Genomic DNA, 21,283 nt, shown 5'->3' with positions numbered 1-21,283 from the left:
TGTCTCTTGTTTACTGTAATTACATTTGTGTTATTATTGGCCTCACTGCTCTCACAATATAAACATATAAAACACCGCTCAGATATGCTATTGTGTACATAAATGCCACGTTAGTATAACAAAGAAAATATAAACACTCACTTTAGTCAGACGTCCGTTTATCCCTGCATCCTCCACACAAACCCGTCCCCTGCATAATATCTCCACAGACGCGCTGCCTCAGCTCTTGGAGCTTGTGCTCGTACACCGAAACACGTCTTTGAAATAAGCACGCGACCAGAAACATTCACAAAACAAACGTTCATATCCTTATCTGATCCAGAAATGTTAAACCGAAAGCAAACGGCGCGAGTCCGTCCAAGCTTATATACTCCGCAGCGCGTCTGCTCGTAAACCGAAACATGTCCGTGAAATAAACGTTCCAAACGCGCTTAAGTTCCTCTCTTGCCTAGAAACCTTCACCAAACAAACATCCATATTTTTATCTGATGCAGAAATGTAATAAAGCAAGCACACAGCGAGAATACAGGCGGTAGTCTGTCCAAGCTTCTCTACGCAGCAGAGGCCGATGGTTGCTGCGTCTTCACTGGGCTCCTCTACCCAGCCGACGCCCAGGCTCCGGCTTCTCCTCGGGCTTCTGTTCCTACATCTGCCTCAGCTCTTTGCAGTATTGTGGCTCATAAAGGTGCAATGTACAGCGGATTAGAGCATCACGCTTGTAAAATCACCCTCTTCCATGTAATATTGATTAACTTCCACTGTTATTGTAACATGTATTCGGCTCGCTCCACAACTTCTGTTTAGCTTAGCTTAGCATAAAGATGGCGGCTGATCATTTTTTTTCGGTCTGTGTTCGTATATTTTTGTAAGTCCCACCCACTTATCTGTAATTGGTCGGAAGCGTGAGTGGGTCCCACCCATAGCCCCCACCTTGGAAAAATGAGGAATGAGTGTCTGTAGTCTTTCACACTCAATAGAGATACAGGATTTCCTTCTTTCAATGACGCAAAATGACGATTTTTACATCATTGAAAGAAGGAAGTGCCTCACTGAAATCAGTATTTCTCCCCTCTCAGGGGAAACTGAGGGAATGGTGCACGACCATTCAAAAACATGACTGGGGTTCTAACGGTACAAAGCTTAATGCAAATGGGTGAAGTTTCCCTTTAACTCATCGCTAGAATTAGGATACGTTCCAACAGCTTTCAAACTTGCAGTTATTAGACCGCTCATAAAAAAACACACCTTGACCAGGGAGATCTTAATAACTTTAGACCAATCTCAAATCTCAATTTTCTTTCTAAGATATTAGAAAAGGTAGTGACAAGCCAGCTATGCACATTCTTAGTGAATAATAGTACATATGAAAAAAGTTCCAATCAGGATTCAGGCCCCACCATAGCACAGTGACAGCACTGCTTAGAGTTACAAATGACTTCCTTTTAACATCCAATTGTGGTGAAATCTCAGTTCTTATATTACTAGACCTTAGTGCAGCCTTTGACACAATAGATCACACAATCCTACTCAATAGACTAGAAAACTATGTTGGTAGCAGTGGTCAGGCGTTAGCCTGGTTTAGATCGTATCTAACCAATCGCTACCACTTTGTTTATGTAAATGAGGAAGAGTCATATCACTCCCTGGTTAAATACGGCGTACCACAGGGTTCAGTTTTAGGTCCTATCCTATTCTCGTTATATATGTTACCTCTAGGAGACATTATCAGGAAACATAACATAAGTTTTCACTGCTATGCGGACGATACCCAGCTTTACATCTCGTCACATCCTAGCGAAACCCACCAGTTCTCTAAGTTAACAAACTGCATTAGCGATATTACAACAACCTTTATTTATAAAGCACATTTAACACAATAGAAATTGATCCAAAGTGCTGTACATAAGCAGACCTGCCAACCTTGGAAAATATTTTTGAGTACAGTAGCATCGGCCGAAAGGACAGAACACGGGTTTTTAACATATAATTTAACACATGCGCGCGCAGACGCACGCACACACACACCTCTTGGTAACTTTCAAGGTAACATGCTGCACATTGCACTCACTTTTTTCCCATCCAGCCATAATCTGCTTTAAAAATAATTATAAATGAATAAAATCATGTTTAACAAAATTTGCCATACATGGTGATTAATAACATTATTAAAGGCGGAGTCCATGATGTTTGAAAGCCAATGTTGATATTTGAAATCACCTTAACAAACACGCCCCTACCCCAATAGAATCTGGACCTTCTGTTGATAGACCCGCCCCACACATACGCAACCCGGCATTTGATTTGATTTGATTGGCTATAAGTGTGTTTTGGTAGTCGGCCCGTCTCCTTTTCCAACGCGTTTTTCAAACATCGTGGACTCCGCCTTTAATGTTAAATACTGTATTCTCCAAAGTTTACCATGTCTGCATAAACACTGTTAAAGTGATATTCCTGTTAAATAGTGGGTGATAGTTCACCCATAAATGACATTCTGTTATCATTTACTCATATTGTTCCAAACTGTCATGATTTCGTTCTTGAGTGAAACACAAAATGTTTTTGTTTTTCCCTGACTAGCAAAAAATACAATGGAGATTAGTGGGAACCAGACACTGTTTGGTTACCAACACTTTTCAAAATAACTTGTGTTCCACACAATAAAGAAACTCAAAGGTTTGGATGGTCTGTACTGTTATGTAAACTATGACTGAATTACATTTTTAAGTTAACTACCCCTTTAAGACAGTATTTTAACACTTCTTTAAATTCAACCATAACTGTGACAGTACTGCTGTTTACTGTATGTCTGTCTTTAATTTATTGTAGCTTTGTTTACAGTACAGTACGGCATAGGCACCTATCATGTGGGTGCTTGAGACACAAGATATTCTCCATGTATAAAACTTTATTTGATGTGGTTTGTATATGACGTTTAATTTTATTGACAATTATCAAGAGCGCGTTATTGTAGAGCGCATTTAATCCGCTTCACTCGGATGTCAGGTGGATTCCCTTCACTGAGAGTGAATTTTCCGTTTTTATTTGACTAAAACTAGATGCTCTCCCCCATGGTAAAATCATGGAACTTTTTCGTAAGCGCTCAATTATAAAATATGTTTATTTACAAATCAGAAGTAATGTTAGCGCATCTTGCGGTCAAGTGCACGTTATGAAACGGAGCCCACGAGACCGTCGACTTCATAGGATTAAGCTAAATCATTATTTCAACTTTGCACATCGACCCTGACCAGTTTACCTTAGGGGGTCAGACGTCTTGACTCTCCGTTGAAAAAGATTGTCAGAAACAGCGGGTGGAGGACAGAGATCACACGGGATTTTAAGGTTCTGTCGATAGCAGACTCTTGTTACTTATTGGCCATACGACTTGTCAATCATCACCACTTTGGTGGATGAGCCCAGTGCTATGATTGGACATTTTTATTTTTTCTGTTGCTTGTGGAGCCAAGGGAAACAACTACAAATGTCCAAAAGCTAAGGAATAAAAATATGTCTTCAGATTAGATTTAAAACTGTCCAATGATGGAGCAGACCTCACATGATAAGGGAGAGCATTCCAAAGCATGGGCCCAGCCACAGAAAAGGCCCGATCACCCTTTAATTTGTAACGACTTCGTGGCACATTTAAAAGCAAATGGTTTGAAGATCTAAGTGCCCTACCAGGACAATAAGGTACAATTAGATCACTAATATACCTAGGTGCAGAGCCAGACAACGCCTTATAAACAAACATAAGAATTTTAAAATCAACTCGAAACTTAATAGGAAGTCAGTGAAGAGATGCCAAAACTGGAGAAACATGATCCCTCTTTCTAGACCCAGTCAAAAGTCTTGCAGCTGCATTTTGAACAGTTTGTAATCGAGATAGTGAAGATTGCGGAAGACCAAAATAAAGAGCGTTGCAATAGTCTAATCTTGATGTCACAAATGCATGAATTGCAACTTCTAAATCTTTTCTTGAGAGAAGATTCTTCAGCTTTGCAATAGATCTTAAATGGAAAAAGCTTCCTTTAATAACTGCACTAATTTGTCTGTCAAAGAATAGTGAAGAGTCAAAAATTACTCCAAGGTTTTTGACTTGGGTGCATACATTTGTTGAGAGAGGACCTAACTGGGCTTTCAGAGCAGGAACAGAATCTGCCGGACAACCAAGAATTAAAACATCTGTTTTTCCTCATTTAGCTGCAGAAAATTATTTGTCATCCACCTTTTAATATCATCTACACATTCCAATAACACATCAAATGACGCAGTGGTGTCAAGTCTTACTGGAAGGTAAAGCTGAGAATCATCTGCATAACAGTGATATGAAATGTTGTACTTCTGGAAAATGTGGGCCAAAGGCAGCATATAAAGGGAAAACAATAATGGTCCCAAAATAGATCCCTGGGGCACACCAAACAAAACAGGTGCAGATGATGATGAACAATTTCCAAAATTTACAGAGTCCTCATCTCAAGGTAGGAGGCAAACCACTTTAATGCAGTGCCCTTGACACCTACCATATATTCTAGCCGTTCAAGAAGGATATTGTGATCAATAGTATCAAATGCAGCGCTCAGGTCTAACAAAACCAGCACAACACAAGAGCCTGAATCTAAAGCAAGCAGAAAATCATTTGTAACCCTCAACAGAGCTGACTCAGTGCTATGTAATGATCTAAAACCAGATTGGAATGTATCCAAAATATTAAAAGAGTTCAAATAAAACTGAAGCTGTGAAAAAACTACTTTCTCTAAAAGCTTAGATATAAAAAGGCAGTTTAGAGATCGGTCGATAATTACTGCAAATTTCTGGATCAAGTTGAGGTTTTTTCAACATTGGTTGCACAATTGCATGTTTAAAACTAACTGGAACTACGCCATTTGCTAAGGAGCTGTTTATGATAGTAGTTACAATATGACTAATGGTGGAAAAAACATCCTTAAAAAGACCAGCTGGAATAATATCTAACTTGGAGCCAGAACACTTCATAGTAGAAACCATTTCAGCTAGCTGAGTTGGAGAGACAGGTTTAAATTAAGACAAACATCCCATAGGACCTGACAGTTGCAAATGACATGGTTCAGATGGAACAATGGAACTTCTAATATCATGAATTTTTTGAGTGAAATGCTTTAAAAAATCTTCACAAAGCTCAATAGAGGCCTCAGATAAAATATCTGTAGTTGGATTTAGCAGAGAGTCAATCGTATCAAACAGGACTTTTGGTCGCTTAACATTGTCAGAAATTAATTTAGAAAAGAAGTTTGATTTTGCCTTTTTTACTGCCGTTTGATAATTGAAAAGACTTGATTAAAAAATGTCCAATGAAACCTGCAGTCCATCTTTTTTCCACTTTCGCTCCGCTTTTCGACACTCTTGTCTGAAGGCACGAGTGACATCATTTAACCACGGCTGACCAGCAACCTTCCTCTTTTTACGTTTAAGCGGAGCAACAGCGTATTCCCAGCGTATTCAGCAGATATTAGGGACTGGATGGCACAAAACTTCCTTATGCTAAACTCCAATAAGACAGAGATACAAAAAAATTACCACATAAGTCCAATTTTGGCATCTTTACACTGGCTACTAGGGGTGGCACGGTTCATGAAAAAAATCTGAACCGTTCGGTTCGTTTGTCTCGGTTCGGAGCGTGTGTGGGTCGCAGGGTTCGACAGTTCTTGGCATGCGCATTGCGCAATGTATGTAGCCTCGTGACCTGTATGTGACCTCAGATAGCGTGTTTCCCTTTCGCGAATCGCGCAAAAGAAGAGGTGACTGGTGTGGAGAGTGAGTGCTGCAGGTCATGTTACGTGTAGAAATGGCAAGTGGGAAGGAAGTCTGCCTTTTTTATTTCATGTTACCTATGATGACAGCGCAAATAAAACAATAGATAGAACTGCAGTCTATGGGTTGAACGTGTTCGAACAGGCACACGCGACAGCCTTCTCTCCGCCCATTTATCTAATATGAGGTACTGAACACAACTGTTTTACATCCTTTCTGACTTCTGCTGGGAACATAGGGTGAACACGCTATTTTCAGCCTTTCATTGATAAAATGAAAGCGGCTGATTTCCGCATAGTTTCGTTTTGCTAGCGTGTGAAAGTTGCGCAATCTTATTTCATAAATTGCCCCTCAAAGAAATCAGGACAGAAGTGGTCAAAAGTGGACAAAAGAGACGGATTTTTAATATTACAGGTGTAAACGTTATGTTTCTTTCTTGTCCACATATACTCTCTGCAGTATTTAAGCAGCCTCTCAGTAATAAATCTTAGAGCTACACTGCGTAGGCAGTTTGATAAATGCAAGTTATCTTTGTGTGCTAAAAAGGCACATAAGTTCATGTAGATGGCAATACACAGTCTATTTTTTGCCAAATAAATGAAAAGCATGTTGAAATAATCAATGTCTTCCCTCTTGCTGTATCAAAATCTCGCCTGGCTTTCCTCAGAGATGGCCCCAATAATGTGCTTAAAGTCAAATTCAGTTTGTGCATAATTACATGATATAACTTTTTAATACTGTATCCTAAAATATGGATAATTAATACATTAGTAAGATAATACTCTTCTGGAGTGTTAAAAAATTAAAAGAAAAAATAACAACAATAACCGTACTGAACCGAAAACCGTGACCATAAAACCGTGATACCCCTACTGGCTACCAGTTAAATATTGCATACAATTTAAAATATTACTAATCACCTACAAAGCCTTAAATGGCCTAGCACCCTCGTATCTTGAAGAATTACTATCAGAATACAATCCATCACGTACACTGCGATCACAAAATCTGGCCAATTAATTATCCCTAGAATATCAAAAGTGTCTAAAGGTGGTAGATCCTTTTCATATCTAGCCCCTAGCTCTAGAATGATTTACCAAATAATGTTTGAGTATCAGACACAGTCAATCATTTTAAGTCTAAACTTAAGACATTTTTCTTTAACACAGCATTCACATAAAATGTCAAGTAAATGTACCTATCCCGCAATAGCTAGTTTTTCCAGAACAACGAATTCACATAACTCATCTGGGTAATATACGTATGCCGCAATAGGTAGCCTGTCTGGAACCGAGCGGATTTTAAACCACAATACTGTATGACACTTGCATTACATGCGAACGGCCCCTACACTAATAGGATTCTGTTTTTCTCTCCCGTCTTGTCCTCTACCCCAAGGACAATAAGACAAACAGACCCAGTTCTTGCTGCTGTGAAGGTCATCACACCCCTGATCTACTGGCTGTCCTTCAACGTGATGCTCGCTGATACGCGACCAACGACCACCGGCTGAACCAGTTTAATCCGCTTAACCGTTTCCTATCCCTATCGTGTTTATATATATATATATATATATATATATATATATATATATATATATATAAATATATATTAATCTCTATCAAGGGTTTTTGTCCTCCTAGAAGTTTTCCCACATTGCAGAGGGGCTCATTGCAGAGGGGCTGGCATAAGCCGCTTGCTCAGGTGCTAATACAGCAGCACGCTTGCTCTTTTAGAGAAAAGCAGAATTTGCTTTTACCTGAAAAAGGCAGGGGAAAATGCCGGGGCGCGGATTCCGCTGCAGGGCTTAAGTCAACGGCAAGTAAAAACAACTTCTTCGGAGCAGAGAGATGATCGCGCTGAAGGAAAATAAAGGTAAGGCTTTATAGCGTTCGACCCCAGACTTACATAGGGCATAGCTAACTGACGCAATACAAAGTGAACCATATTGAAATGGAACTCATCTTTTCCAAATATACTTGACAAATTGATACTGATAGTAGACACACCTCTTCTATCAAAAAAATTAACTAACCCTCTTTCTCTTCAGTTATCGTCTCAGAATTGTAAAACTTGTAACTTTGGATAAAAGTGTCTGCTAAATGCTTAAATGTTAATGTGAAATAAGACATTAGGCGAACACAGTAAATGCCGTTCACTCTTCCCTTTAAATGGGCTAAATCCAACGTCACAAAACCAAAATGGACCGCCACAAATAGATTTTTGCACATCACGTTTTTTACTACCTCTCTTTCAGATGATAGGTTCTGTAAAAAACACCCGTGCACACTGTCGTGGCATCAATCATACTTAAAGCTCCACTGTGTAGGCTCTACTCCCATCTAGCTGTGAAAGTCTATATGACAACCAGCTGAATATAACTTTCTAGCCCCCCCCCCATTCAGAACGCGTTTTAACTCGTACGGTGTCCCGGCCGTGTCATGCCAAGGTTAACATGGCTTCCAGTAGCTACAAAGCAAAAGCAATGAAAAAAATGAACAATTTGCAATGTCCTTTTGCAAATTTATGATTTATGTTTAACATGGAAAAAGTCTGATTGTCATGATATGTCCGCTTAAAATCACATACAAAAAGCAACCATAAACGTAGCTTAGACACTCCTTTTTCATCGACGCGAGGAAAAATATCACAGGGGCTGTTAAACTTGGTATCAAGATGTGTTTTCGTCGATCAGATCACAAGTGGATGAGAGAGACACATTACGTTTACACTTGGTGTTTAAATCCATCTTTTTTTGTTCATTTTCGACAGCTTCACTCCAGATTACTGAGGAGATGGTCTGTGGACGAGTCCCTCTCCTGTCATTTAATCATGAGCGGGAGTAATGACGGGTTTAAATGGACGCGAACTAATATTATGTCAGAGTCCAATGCTTATGTTTTAAGTAAGCGTTACATGTCTGTGTATATGTAAGAGCTTTCTCTGATATTGGTGAAATAAGACTGCTCAACTTTCACACGCTTGTAAAATGAAACGAAAGACGCGCAGATCAGACACTTTTATCAATGAAAGGCTAAAAATAGCGCTGTACACCGTGTGTTTGTTTCGAGGTCAGAACAGATGAAAAACATTTATCTCAGTACCTCAGATTACATAAATGGGCAGAGAGACGGCGTGTGGCTGTTCAAACACATTAAAGCACATGCGTGGTTACACTAACAAGTGTTATGCATAACCATGCTATAGTTAGCCAAAGAACTATAAAACTTCAAGTTTACAACATAGACTGTATATAGATGTAAACGAATATGCTGAATTACCTGTGGAGAAGATAGAAAGTATGCAACTTCTGTCTCCCTTGAGCCTCATGATCTTGGTAAACTAACATTAACTTACTCCAATATTGACTTTGGTCTTGATGTTTTCCTGTCGCCTTGTCATTTTGAATCCCCGTTTAGGTTCCTTGGCGACGTGTTTTAATGTCCTCGAGAATAGTTCTTCAACAGGCTTTCAAATCTGCCTCAAATCAAAGCATTAGATCGCGGGATCATCACGGTGTGCGGCTGTTGTAAAATCCGAAGGATTCAGTCTACGCAGGTTGCATATCCGGGCTGCATACGTCATCAAGCCTGGTTTATTAAATTAACTGAGCATTACATTTTACAATTAACAATTAACTTAGAATAATTGTCAGCTTTATAATTGTTAATATTCTGAAATAAGACTGTCTCGATGACGTTTACCGCCTACACATGCAACCTCCGGAGGCTTCAGCTAGCGGCCAGCGTGAGTGTAGTCTGAAAGCGCGAAAGGCGGAGCTTGAATTTCAGGAATGTCCCTCGTTGGCGACTATATTTCAAAGATGGAGGCACAACATGGATGCGCCAGTCGAGCGACTCGACCGTATGTATTTTAAATAGCAGATTCTACACTTACGAGAATACTTTGATTAGTGGGGTGGAAGTAATTACACATGAATAAGCACATACTTTTGAAAGAAAACATGGGTTTTTGCTAAGAATTAACTCAAAAAAGTACACAGTGGAGCTTTAAGGATTTTGATATTCTTTTCATTCTCATACTGATACTTATTTTCACTCACTATATGAGAAAGTAGACAATCCTGGATGCAGGGTTGCTAAATAAGTGTAAAGGTACAGAAGTGTCAACTGAGTGCCCTACAAATACTGTCAAGTCTTAAAGTTAAAAATGTTGAAAACCGAAATGGTGAAAGTGCTTAGAAGAGGAAAAGCTATTTAGGTTCTTTAAATTTAAAGAGTTATTTTCCCAGTGGAGCAATACCATTAGAGAGGCAGCAGTAGATCCTTTTCCTTATAAAACAAGTACACTTAGGTGGTGTTTACATTAAAGCATTTCTGTTCTAAAACGGCATTTTAAAATAAAAACAATTCTCATCTATACTGGCATTACAGAAACAATCTCCGTCCACACTATACATGACCATAAACACATGAAACATGACTATTCATGTACACTGGGCATGTGTGTACTTTAATAAAAGCTTACCTCTTGCACATGTATGCAGCCACAGTGTTATAAATGTTTTAACCCTTGCAGCGTTTGTATTGCAATTTATAACTGAGCCCCTGGTGTAAGTTCATACGGCATGTTTTGGCATTTTCTTAAAGCTGCGGAAGCATTACAGTGGGTTGTATTTGTTACGCATCAAAGAGATGCACATTATGTTCCTCATAATGTTTTTATTTATTTATATTTAACTTATCAACAAAACATTACTTTAAATTTATGTCTGACCCACTCCATTTCATCCATCCTATATATGACATATGAAACAAACGGCAATACTCAAACAGACAATATGTCCATTAGGATCCATGCTAAAAATGATTATAACAATAATTATGACAATAATTGGTGGCACTGTTTACTATTTTGGGCAAAACCTCCATCGCAAACCTTTATTTAATGGAATAAAATCACTTTCACTTTGAAAATGACGCGCTGTCATATTAAAACTAGCTGTCACATTATAATTTCTAATTAGTGGCCAAAACTGTTATTGTAGTAGCCTACTTATGTGCTCGTTTTGGGTGATTGTGTCATAAATAAACACATAATGTGCTTAAAAAGAGCATTTAAACAGCTAAAACTCTGCAAACCCTGCAGCTCTGTCTCCATGTTATAGTTTACAAGGTTATTGTATCGTTTATGCTGGTCATTGTCATCCTTTAGTAGTGTAATGCTTACACCATAGTGGCTTGACAAATCAGAGAAGAATACACAATGATCGAAAAAACCCAATAAGAATGCGAATGTGGCACTCATGCCTTTGTTTACATAAGACTCTGTAAACGCGTTAATGTGAACGTGGCCTTAGACCCAAAATCCTGTACAATTATTATGGCAAAACATCAACTCACCTGACAATGTCCATTGCCTGGTAAATGATCTCTGACTGGTCGACAGCGATGACCTTCTTGGCTCCAGCCTTGGCTGCAAACATGGAAAGGATTCCTGTGCCACAACCAACATCAAGCACCACCTGCAGGTTAAAGGAGTAGCATATAACCTTTCCACGCTATGTGACTGCCAAGAACTGCCAGCTTGTCGTTGCCATCTTGAGCGCGAAGATGTGTAATAACGACACTCAAGGCATTTATCATACTGACAGGGTTAAACCCTTATTTGCCAAAGCCACTGACTGGACCATGATGGCTAAGATAAGACCCTCTTTGCCCCCCATCCCCCTCTCTTTGGCTCATCGCATGACCTCAGTTTTCACTTTGGTTAGATGAGCTTTATCCTGCCTTGCTTCAATGTCAGTGCAGAATTAATGGTTTGTATTTGAGATTAAGTGTATTTCACATACAGACCAGTATAGTGTTTGTGCGTGAGCATGGAAATGCCATTACCCCGTTATCAGCCTGCTGCAGTTGGTACATAAGGGTCTGCTTAAAAAAATACGTCAGCTTGGAATAATGTGACAAGTTCTTACATCAGCGCTCTCATGGCCCTTGTTTCACCCATCTACACCAAATGAAAGAGCCTGGCTGATCATTGCTTGGCTTCATAAACTTTCACACTCACCTTGTCCTTGAAGACATCCATGTTGCAGTACATGAAGTCTCGATAGCTTTCAGTCCGCACATTGTCCTACCAGAAAACAAGATAACCAAAAAGATAAGTTACAACACAGCTTTGCCCTTCTGTTTTCGATTAAGAAGAGAGAAGGTACCCATCCCTGCGAAAAAAGAAATTGTTGAACAAGATCCAATCATTCAAAGCAAAAATGTAATTCTTATGCCTTCAAACAGACTAACCACAGATATAGCTGATGAGTCTGTTTCAGCCAAGGACCACGCTTGGAAATCAAATGAACAATCCTTAAGCAACATAGAAAAAAATCTAATTTTTAACAGTCAAGATTAAATTAGAAAGCAATTGAAAGGATGTGTAACTGGTAATGATTTTTCAGAGGGGAGGAGGCAGCTGTTGTTGGGAGTGAAAATGAAAAATTAAATGAAACTGATCCTGACACTTCTTGCTTTGCCAGCAAAATTTCAGCCAGAAATGGCTAATTAACCTGCCATTCAGACTAAGTAACACACTTATACCATAGAGCATTTACATTTCAGGTTAGAGATTTTACATTTTGATTAGTTTATTTTAAAAAAAAACATCAAAAGATAAAGCAGCCTTTACTACACAGAGCCGTAGCTCACTGACAAGCTAGGCAATATTGCGTTTATTATCACAGGCAATTCGTTCATTATTATGAACTTGATATTGCTTAGCTTGTCAGTGAGCTGACACACACACACACATACATACATACATACATACATACATATACACACACACACACACAATCTGGTTTCCATGTTTTGTGGGAACATTCCATAGACATAATGGTTTTTCTACTGTACAAACTGTATATTCAATTACCTTCCCCAAACCCTAACCCCAACCATCACAGAAACCTTTCTCCTACTTCACAAATTTTAAGAAACATTATTCTGTTTGATTTATATACTTGCTTCCTCATGGGGACCTCAACATGTCCCCACAAGGTCACAAAAGTACTGTTATTTCTATCTTTGTTGGTCCCCACAATGTGATATTTACCAGGTACATGAACAAACATATATATAGCCCATACCTAGGTTTGATTCATTTTGAATTAGTTCCACATTATGACAGAAATTACTAACATTTCTATGTTTGGAAGGTTCAACACAATACACAAACATTTGCCAAATTAAACCAAAACAGCAACTCAGTTACAGCAACTCATTATAATTTAAGTTTTGCTTAAGGGCTGTTCTAAAGAAACAAAGTCATCAAATAAAATGTCTGTGTTCTAAGATTTTATATAATAAAACTTATTTAAGTGACCTTTCAAATTCTAGAACATTCCTTTGCTCCACTTTACTAACATACAAAGTTATGTTAGCTGCTAAAGGGTTAAATAACCTGCCATTTCTTTAGCTTAAGATGGTAAATAGAACAGAAAAAAACATTCAGCGTGAACACTGCGCCATACAGCTTGCCCCTCCTCTCAAAAGAATGAGTTTTTCAACTGACGCAGATCTGCAGTTAATGCATGTTAGAGAAAGCACCAATCATTGGCCCCCTCTAGGACATACTGCAGTATGAGAACCAATGATCCAAAAGTTCACTCAACAACCTTCATTACTGCAGTAACAAAACACAAAAAACCCCGCTTAAGTAAAGAGTTAAAATTTTGCAATTAAACAGCAAAAATAAACCAAAAATTATTCAAGTTTATGCTTTTTGCAATAATAGATGGTTTGGGACACAGCGTCTTAGTTGATAAAAACACTTTGCTTGTGACCTAGTACTTGGTGTAATAGCTAGTAGCGGACAGACCTACCTTTAGCATCTCCTCATGAATGCTGTAATGCCCATAAGAGCTAAAATAGGCCTCATCTTCATCATCTCTCAACTCAGCAATGGGCCCAAAGCTGGAAGGGCCATGGCTTGTGTCTGCATTCAGCACTAGACCTTGTGCCAACAATCTGGAGCAAGGCAAAAAACACATACATACATTAAGACAGAGGAAGGTTTGATCAGACCAAGTACACGTGCTTGTACAGTCAGTAACCACACGTGCTTCTACATGTGAGTGCTTACTTAACTTCTTAACCACTGCAGTGGAATTTTACACCATCTCTAACTTCTATTGCCCCGCCTCTTTTTTTGCACCTCTATTCACCTCCCAGAGTGTCTTTAAAACTGAACTCTATGCTGCCCCCTGCTGCAACCAATTCACATTTTCAAGTGATACACCTTAACCGAAAACAAGCCATTTTTATGGTACAGAAAAAAATCCACATTCATGTTTCTAAAGAAATAAAAGCTCTTAATAGACAAAAGGTGGTTTTGGTTTGTCTAGTGTGTAAAGATTCTGTGAAGTTCTACACAGAAGGTCTTCCTGAATACAAGCAGCAAATAACATAAAAAAAGTCACTATTTTAATTTCTACATATTATATTTCTATATTTTTATATTTAATATGATGTTATTTAACCCAAACAGAACAAACTATATTTTAGGATGTTTGCTGATAACTGAAATTAGAAGAAATGTTTATATAGCCCCAAAAAGAACTCAAGTAAGAGACATAACCTGAAAATCATTGCAATGTCAATGGGTTGGATGAATAAATAAATAGAGAAAACATTCCCTTTAAACAAAAATATGAACATAAGTACAAACAATTTACAAACTCACAATCCCATAGTTTGCATTATTATATACCAGACAATGTAGTGAAAATGCACTGCATTATAAAAATGTGACTGTAAAATCAAAGCAATTTTTTGTGGGATATTCTATATTGTTTTGCTCAACAGAAGTTCTGTACTCTGGAATCAACAAGTAACCAAATTCAACAATTTTGTATTATCAGAGGGTAGATGAGTGACATACTGACTTGAGTTTGTTCAGATCTTCCAAGGCTTGAGATAGATTTTCTTCAGCTCTGTGAGCTCTTTCTTCAGCATGTCTGGCTGTCTGAAGCAGCACAGATACCTGATCTTTAGATGAGGGACTCAACATCGAAACTGTAACTTCACTTAGCTCTTCCACATCTTAAACACAGGGGAGAATCACAAATGCCAGGTTCTAAAACTGTGGTTTATTTAATTTCAAATATATTTGTACTAGTGTCTTTTTTTACAATAAATATGGTCAGTTTTATAAAGAATTGGGTCTTAAAATCCACAAAAAAGTGACAAGGAAAACAACTTAAGATATTGGGTATATGAAGAAAAAAACCTTGACACATACTCTTCATTGTCTCTACACACTTAAACGCTAACTCAAACAAAGCATCTATTTATGCAAATACACCACCGTTCAAAAGTTTGGGTCACCTATTCTTTTTAAAGTTCTACTTTCATGTTTTAAAACAACAGTAAAATCATCAATTACACAAATTTAACTATGGTAATTGTGTTGTGACTAGAAAAAGTGTTGACAATGCAAATTGTCATATTTTACCATCTTTAAAGTAACCTCCCTTTTCCTAGAATTTGCAAAAATGTACTCTTAGTATTTTATTAGCCAGCTTCTTGAGGCCTCATATCCGTGTTAACCCTCAAGTGCTGTTAGTTAGAACTGTAGTAATCTGCTGTTTGTGGACAAATTTGCGATTCCTTTTGTCATAAAACTTTTTAAAAACAGCAATTATAGCAAATATAACATAAGCACTTTAATGTTAATTTTACATAAAATTCACTAAATAAAAGATTTTCGTAAAAATCTTTATTGCACTAATCAATACAAAATGAAAACCCCCGAAATATGTCCAACTTTAGTTTTTTACTGACATCTGATGAAACCAAAATAGCATTTAGAGATAATTGCAATGGTTGTACTACTGACTGGTTGCACAGGCTGAAATCTACAAACCAATGTTGAACTTAACGTCTTAAAGCCCGAATACACTGCACGATTTTTGGCCTCTTATAAGATCATTACCTTATCACACTGTGCGACATGTATCGTTTAAACTCGGGTACGAGAGGCATGTAGACTGTACGATGATGACACGGAAGCTTCGGCGGCTGCGTCACACGTTGCGCAACGTCACCAGCATGGGCTCGTGGTAAACAAATACCGGCGCGCAGGTCATAGCAGCAAACACACTGTGCGGTGATCATGCCGAATTTCTGACACTGCCAGAAAACTATCGTAGGCTATCTTTGGACGCAAGACCGGGAAAACGGCCGTCTTTGAACCTCTCTCACTGTACGACATAGGACCACCGTTGGAGAGCCACGATCACAGAAATCGCGACGATAGTTTCACGATGGCAATCTTTCGTCTGGGACAGCCAATTATCGTGCAGTGTATCCCGGGCTTAAAGTACTAGATTTTATCACAAGTTAAAATTGTTAAATAAAAAAATTTTGGTACGACTGTGCAAAGATGCCATAATATGCTTTCAGACAAATCTGTGTAATAAGAAAAATATAAAGCAGGAGAAAGAAATCATTTATTTGCAGCAACAAACATTAATACATACAAGATCCAGGGTATTTGGCACAGTAAAGTTATAAACTATATATAAACTATTATAACTATAATGTTAACTATAACGGTAACTATATTAGCGTGCACATCACCAGACGATAACTATAACTTTACATTTTTTGATCAACTTGCAAATCATTTACCGTCAACGGCATTAACTAATACTGCCTTTTCCATTAATAAAAAATAGGTCTGCACAATAAATCGCATGTGATTGTCATTGCGCATCTCGTCAATAAAGCCAGTTCCGTGATTAGTAGTAAAACCCAATCACCTGCTTTCAGATGGAGCAGCATTTACTACACAAAGCAGTAGTTTACTTATAATCGGGGCAATTTTGCATTCATTATCGCGGACGTATTGCCTGTGATAATGTATACGATATCAGCGTGTAAGTGAACTATGGCATTGTGTAGTAAATGCTGCTCCATCTGAAAACAGGTGATAGGGGTTTACTACTCAAGGCAGGGCCTTGCAGAGACCTTTGGAGGGGCAGGTGCTCAAAGTATTAAAAGGGCACATTCCTTGCTGACATGCACACACACACACACACACACACACACACACACAATTGATACAAATTATAAAGCAAAACAGAACAAAAAAGTGTGTGTGTGTGTGTGTGTGTGTGTGTGTGTGTGTGTGTGTGTGTGTGTGTGTGTGTTTTATGATAATGATATTATATTTTTCAATGTGACATTAAGATATTAGTTGCAGGATTGTGTTTTTTCGTCCTATTTAAAATATTATTCTATTCTAATCCTGTTCTGAATGTATTATTTTTTAATTATTTAACTAATAATAAATACAGCAATTTATGAGAATAAATCAGATAATTATAACTTCAGTATGAGCCTGTTAACCAGTGATGTGCAAACTATTTTTATCATCACTGGTTAACACTGGTTATATATATATATATATATATATATATATATATATATATATATATATATATATATATATATATATATATATATATATATATGCATTTCGAAGAAAATGTGGCAGAGATTCAACTTTATATACAAATTTAAGTAGAATTATTTATTTTGTATTTATTACCCAGTATTACAAATCTGTTTTAACATTCATATGTGATTTAAAATCCTATTCAAATTGCATTTCTGGAAATGTTTTAGTTCTGAACATTTTGACTGAATTTGGTATAGCTTTTTACTTATTTCACTTTCTCACATCAAGTAAAATGTAAGCATGTCAGTTTGTTGTGTTACTGTTAATGTGCAAATATGGTATTAAACAGCATATGCCATGTTTCTGCCGCTGCTTTATTAGACATAGTAGTCCAGAACTGCAGCTACACCTTGTCATATTTTAAGACCACATTAAGTGTTTGCCGCTAGTCCTTATTCTCCGTTCACATAGCACTGACTAGTAAATTACTGGTAATCTCACAATCTTTCTTGCTAAATTGACAGCACTCATCTGTGTAAGATTAAAATTGAAGGAACTTATTCCTTGGTCACAACTTGGCACAACCCCCTGTGCTGATCAAAGACTATTGTTACAGCTGTTTATCCAATACAGTGGGGGTTAAAGATGGTCTTCTGATTGGTTAGTTTGAATGTATTATGTTGGGTTTGGTCAAGTACAGTGGGGGTTAAAGGTGATCTTCTGATTGGTCAATTTGAATGTATCAAGTTAGGTTTAGTCACATGGTCAAGAGAGAGGATAAAGGTCAATGTTTTTATGAGCTCTGGGCCTTTGCATTTTAGCTTTTGCCTTTGCATTGGCCTTTTCCCCTTTCTTTTCTTTCTTCACCTAAGTTCTGGGGTTCGGGCCATTAGGCCTAGATTTCAGTTCTCAAGTGTGAATCTCTTTCTTCTAAACTTTCTTTCTTTCTCTGTTCTCTATCTTATCAGGTAATATCTCACATACATTGGAAACAGTCAATTGTTTGTATTATTTACCATTTCATGCATTTATAGTGTAACCATTTTAATTGTAACTTTAAGTCAGTGCTGTTATTAAACCTTTTCATTTACAAATCTGTTGTTTAGTTTTGTTTTAAGGTTAACACTTAAACGCTCCATATTGCAATACAATATATTCGTACTCTAGCAACGCTCTCAGACATATTGTGTCCGAAACCGGGAAACGATTGCAGTTTTGTTCTCCTTCCGAAACCTGAGATCCCTTACAGTTTGGTGGCCCGTACGGGGATCCCTTGCGGTGAGTTTTCTGAGTTTTACTCTGATTGATCAACTGAATGAGGACTTTATCACAGTTAATCCTGTGAATGGATTAAAGGCCTTCTGACCACACAGTGGGTAAGTCTGTTTTCATTGTTTCATGGCATGGTTAGTGAAATCTCCATTTGCTTGAGTTGTGTGAAACAGAAATAAGAAGGACCTTAAATATCCTATTTGTTGTACAGTTAGAGATTATTTCAGATTATCTCCTCGGGGATGGAAGGGAATAACTTCAGTAATGATATATTGTTTGATTTATGGAGCGAGAAAGTTGAACCTACACTTTCTAAATTATATAGAAAGGGTCTGGATTACTACGCTACCACTAATGATATTCTCACATGGTGGCGCATGGTTGGTAATGAACAAAGAAAATCCAAACATGCTGAAATCATTGAGGCTTTGAATTACATGAAGTGCTTGGAGCTACATAAAATGGATGGACAGGTTAAGTCTATCCTGAATTCTAAGTGTGTTGAATTGAATACCAAAAATGCTGAATTACAAAAGTCAGAGGCAAAGATCCAAAATCTTCAAACTCAGATAGATCAACTATCATCTGAGCAGTTAGCCCTGGCTAAACAGTGTGAGCAGTATAAAGACATTATTGCAGATGTAAGGGCTAAACTAATTGTGCGAGACACTAAGTCTCCCCAAACGCTTAACAGCTATGGGACTAAAAAAGATGCTACTTGTACTAAAGAGAATGTATTTTCCAGAACCCAGAAAAGTGTTCCTATCTCAATGATTGGGGTGATGCATCAACATGCTGGAAAAGAACAGCACGATGTGAATGAAGCATTAGAGAGTCACAGACCTCCTGAAGCTCCAGTAGAACCAAGCTACAGACCCGGTGGTAAAATGAACAGGCTTTGTAGTTCCTGTCATAAAATAGGCCATACAGAGGAGAAATGCTGGTCACTGGGCAGGGGCAGACCTCCACCTTATTATTTGAAATGTAGGAAATCACTTTCTAAGGGCAGATGTAAGCAATCTGGTTTTGCAGGTAAAACCATTACTGAGTTAACTGCATTGTTCATGCAAGGACTCCAGCTGCTAACCTCACTTGCTAGTGGCTTAGCAGCCAGTTAGTAAGTGTTTAACATTCTCATAGATGATCCTGTTTGCATTTCCTGATTTGTAATTGTTCGTAATGCATTGTTGTTTCTATAGAACACAAATTGTAGTTGTTTGTTGTACTATATGTACACATAGGCTAATGAAGTTAATTTCTTGTAACACTTGACTGTTTCCATTGTAAGTGTTAGACAAAACATTTAAGTGAGAGGTTGTTGAAGCTACATGTATTCTAGACCAGTTGTCTTGTGTTAATGGAATAACTTTTGCTCTTGAAATTGTCTACAAGTTTCAAGTTGTATGTGTTTCTATGTTGAAAGATTTGTCTCCTAAGTGGTAAACTCTGCTATTCTCTGTATAGCTGCAGTAAGACCCTAAAGAGGAGCACAAAAATGCCATGTGGCTACATTGTGTTATATAATTGCATTAATGAAAATGTTTTACCTCACAACAGGATCCAGTAGCACTTTTACCATGCTTAACTAAAACATGGGTGTGAGAAGATTTACAGAGCCAAATTACAATCTCATACTTCTATTAAAATGGCTCCCTGTTTTAACAACAGGACCAAATTTGCATCACAATCTTAACTTTCTCACTTTTGTTGCAGCATGGTTTTCACACATAGCCTCAGTTAAATCACATAGCAAACACAATTAGCCTCACTTTGGTCATTATTTCAAACGGTCTGATTTTAAGCATCTGTTTTGGTTTCTTTTCAAAAAGTTTGATTAGTTTTATGTCTCAAATACTGAAATCTTGATAAAGAGTTATTTTCTATGTTTAATAATTTCATTATTATTTTTTACATTTAATTTGCTCTTTGTGCAAGACATTTAAAACTATCATGTCCTTTGTTTTCATTTTGTTCATTTCATTAATAATGGTTATACTGGAAAATTAAGATCTTTAAATATCATGTATTTGGTTACACTATATTGTTGTTGTTGCTTCTAATGACAGTTGTTGAAAATAACATTTACTAAGTTAAAAAAGCATTGTAGTTACATTTTTCCAAAAACAATGTAAGAGCTTTTATTATTTTTTCCTTTTATTCTCACCTTGACCATGTTTTATTGTATTTGACAGGGATTTAGGCTGAAGACCAATCTGACCATTTAAAACTTAAGTAACAAATGCCATATGCTTTGCTTTTTGTTGTGCCATTTGCTTGAATCACAGTATTCCTGCTGTTTCACATCTTGGGTGTTGCCTCAAAGAGAAGGACAAAAGTGAAACCCCCTTCAGGGCCTGTTCTTGTGAAAGTGTGAAGTATCGATGGAAATCTGCATAACTATGAAAAGTGCAATTCCATTCGGTGAAGCCTTTCATGCAGGGCTGAAAGGAGAAGGACGTCTTCAAGTCTCATCAACCAGCAACCAGTTTAGACAATAAGTCTGAAGATGACCACTGCACACAACTGAAAGCATAATCTTATGAACTGTGTCATCATGGATCTTCTTACGTGTAGCCCATGTTGCCAAAGGGCGGATTGTAAGATTAAAATTGAAGGAACTTATTCCTTGGTCACAACTTGGCACACCCCCCTGTGCTGATCAAAGACTATTGTTACAGCTGTTTATCCAATACAGTGGGGGTTAAAGATGGTCTTCTGATTGGTCAGTTTGAATGTATTATGTTGGGTTTAGTCAAGTACAGTGGGGGTTAAAGGTGATCTTCTGATTGGTCAATTTGAATGTATC

General features: G+C 37.6%; 1 protein-coding gene across 4 annotated transcripts in view; it reads right to left on the bottom strand.

The window, feature by feature from the left end:
- The window catches only part of prmt3 (protein arginine methyltransferase 3), a 153,289-nt gene that overhangs the window by 117,943 nt on the left and 14,063 nt on the right, over nucleotides 1–21,283 (bottom strand). For all 4 annotated transcript variants that reach the window (XM_055195895.2, XM_055195888.2, XM_055195889.2 and 1 more), the window contains exons 6-9: nucleotides 14,687–14,843; nucleotides 13,625–13,769; nucleotides 11,818–11,883; nucleotides 11,151–11,272 (exon numbers count right to left, since the gene is read on the bottom strand). In XM_055195895.2, the coding sequence (XP_055051870.1) occupies nucleotides 11,151–11,272; nucleotides 11,818–11,883; nucleotides 13,625–13,769; nucleotides 14,687–14,843 (490 nt within the window). The remainder of the gene's footprint in view (nucleotides 1–11,150; nucleotides 11,273–11,817; nucleotides 11,884–13,624; nucleotides 13,770–14,686; nucleotides 14,844–21,283) is intronic.

Source organism: Misgurnus anguillicaudatus, chromosome 21 (assembly GCF_027580225.2).
Source record: "Misgurnus anguillicaudatus chromosome 21, ASM2758022v2, whole genome shotgun sequence".
NCBI classification, from domain to species: Eukaryota; Metazoa; Chordata; class Actinopteri; order Cypriniformes; family Cobitidae; genus Misgurnus; species Misgurnus anguillicaudatus.
Note: the sequence above shows the minus strand (reverse complement) of the source record. Positions and strands in the feature narration are given on the sequence as shown.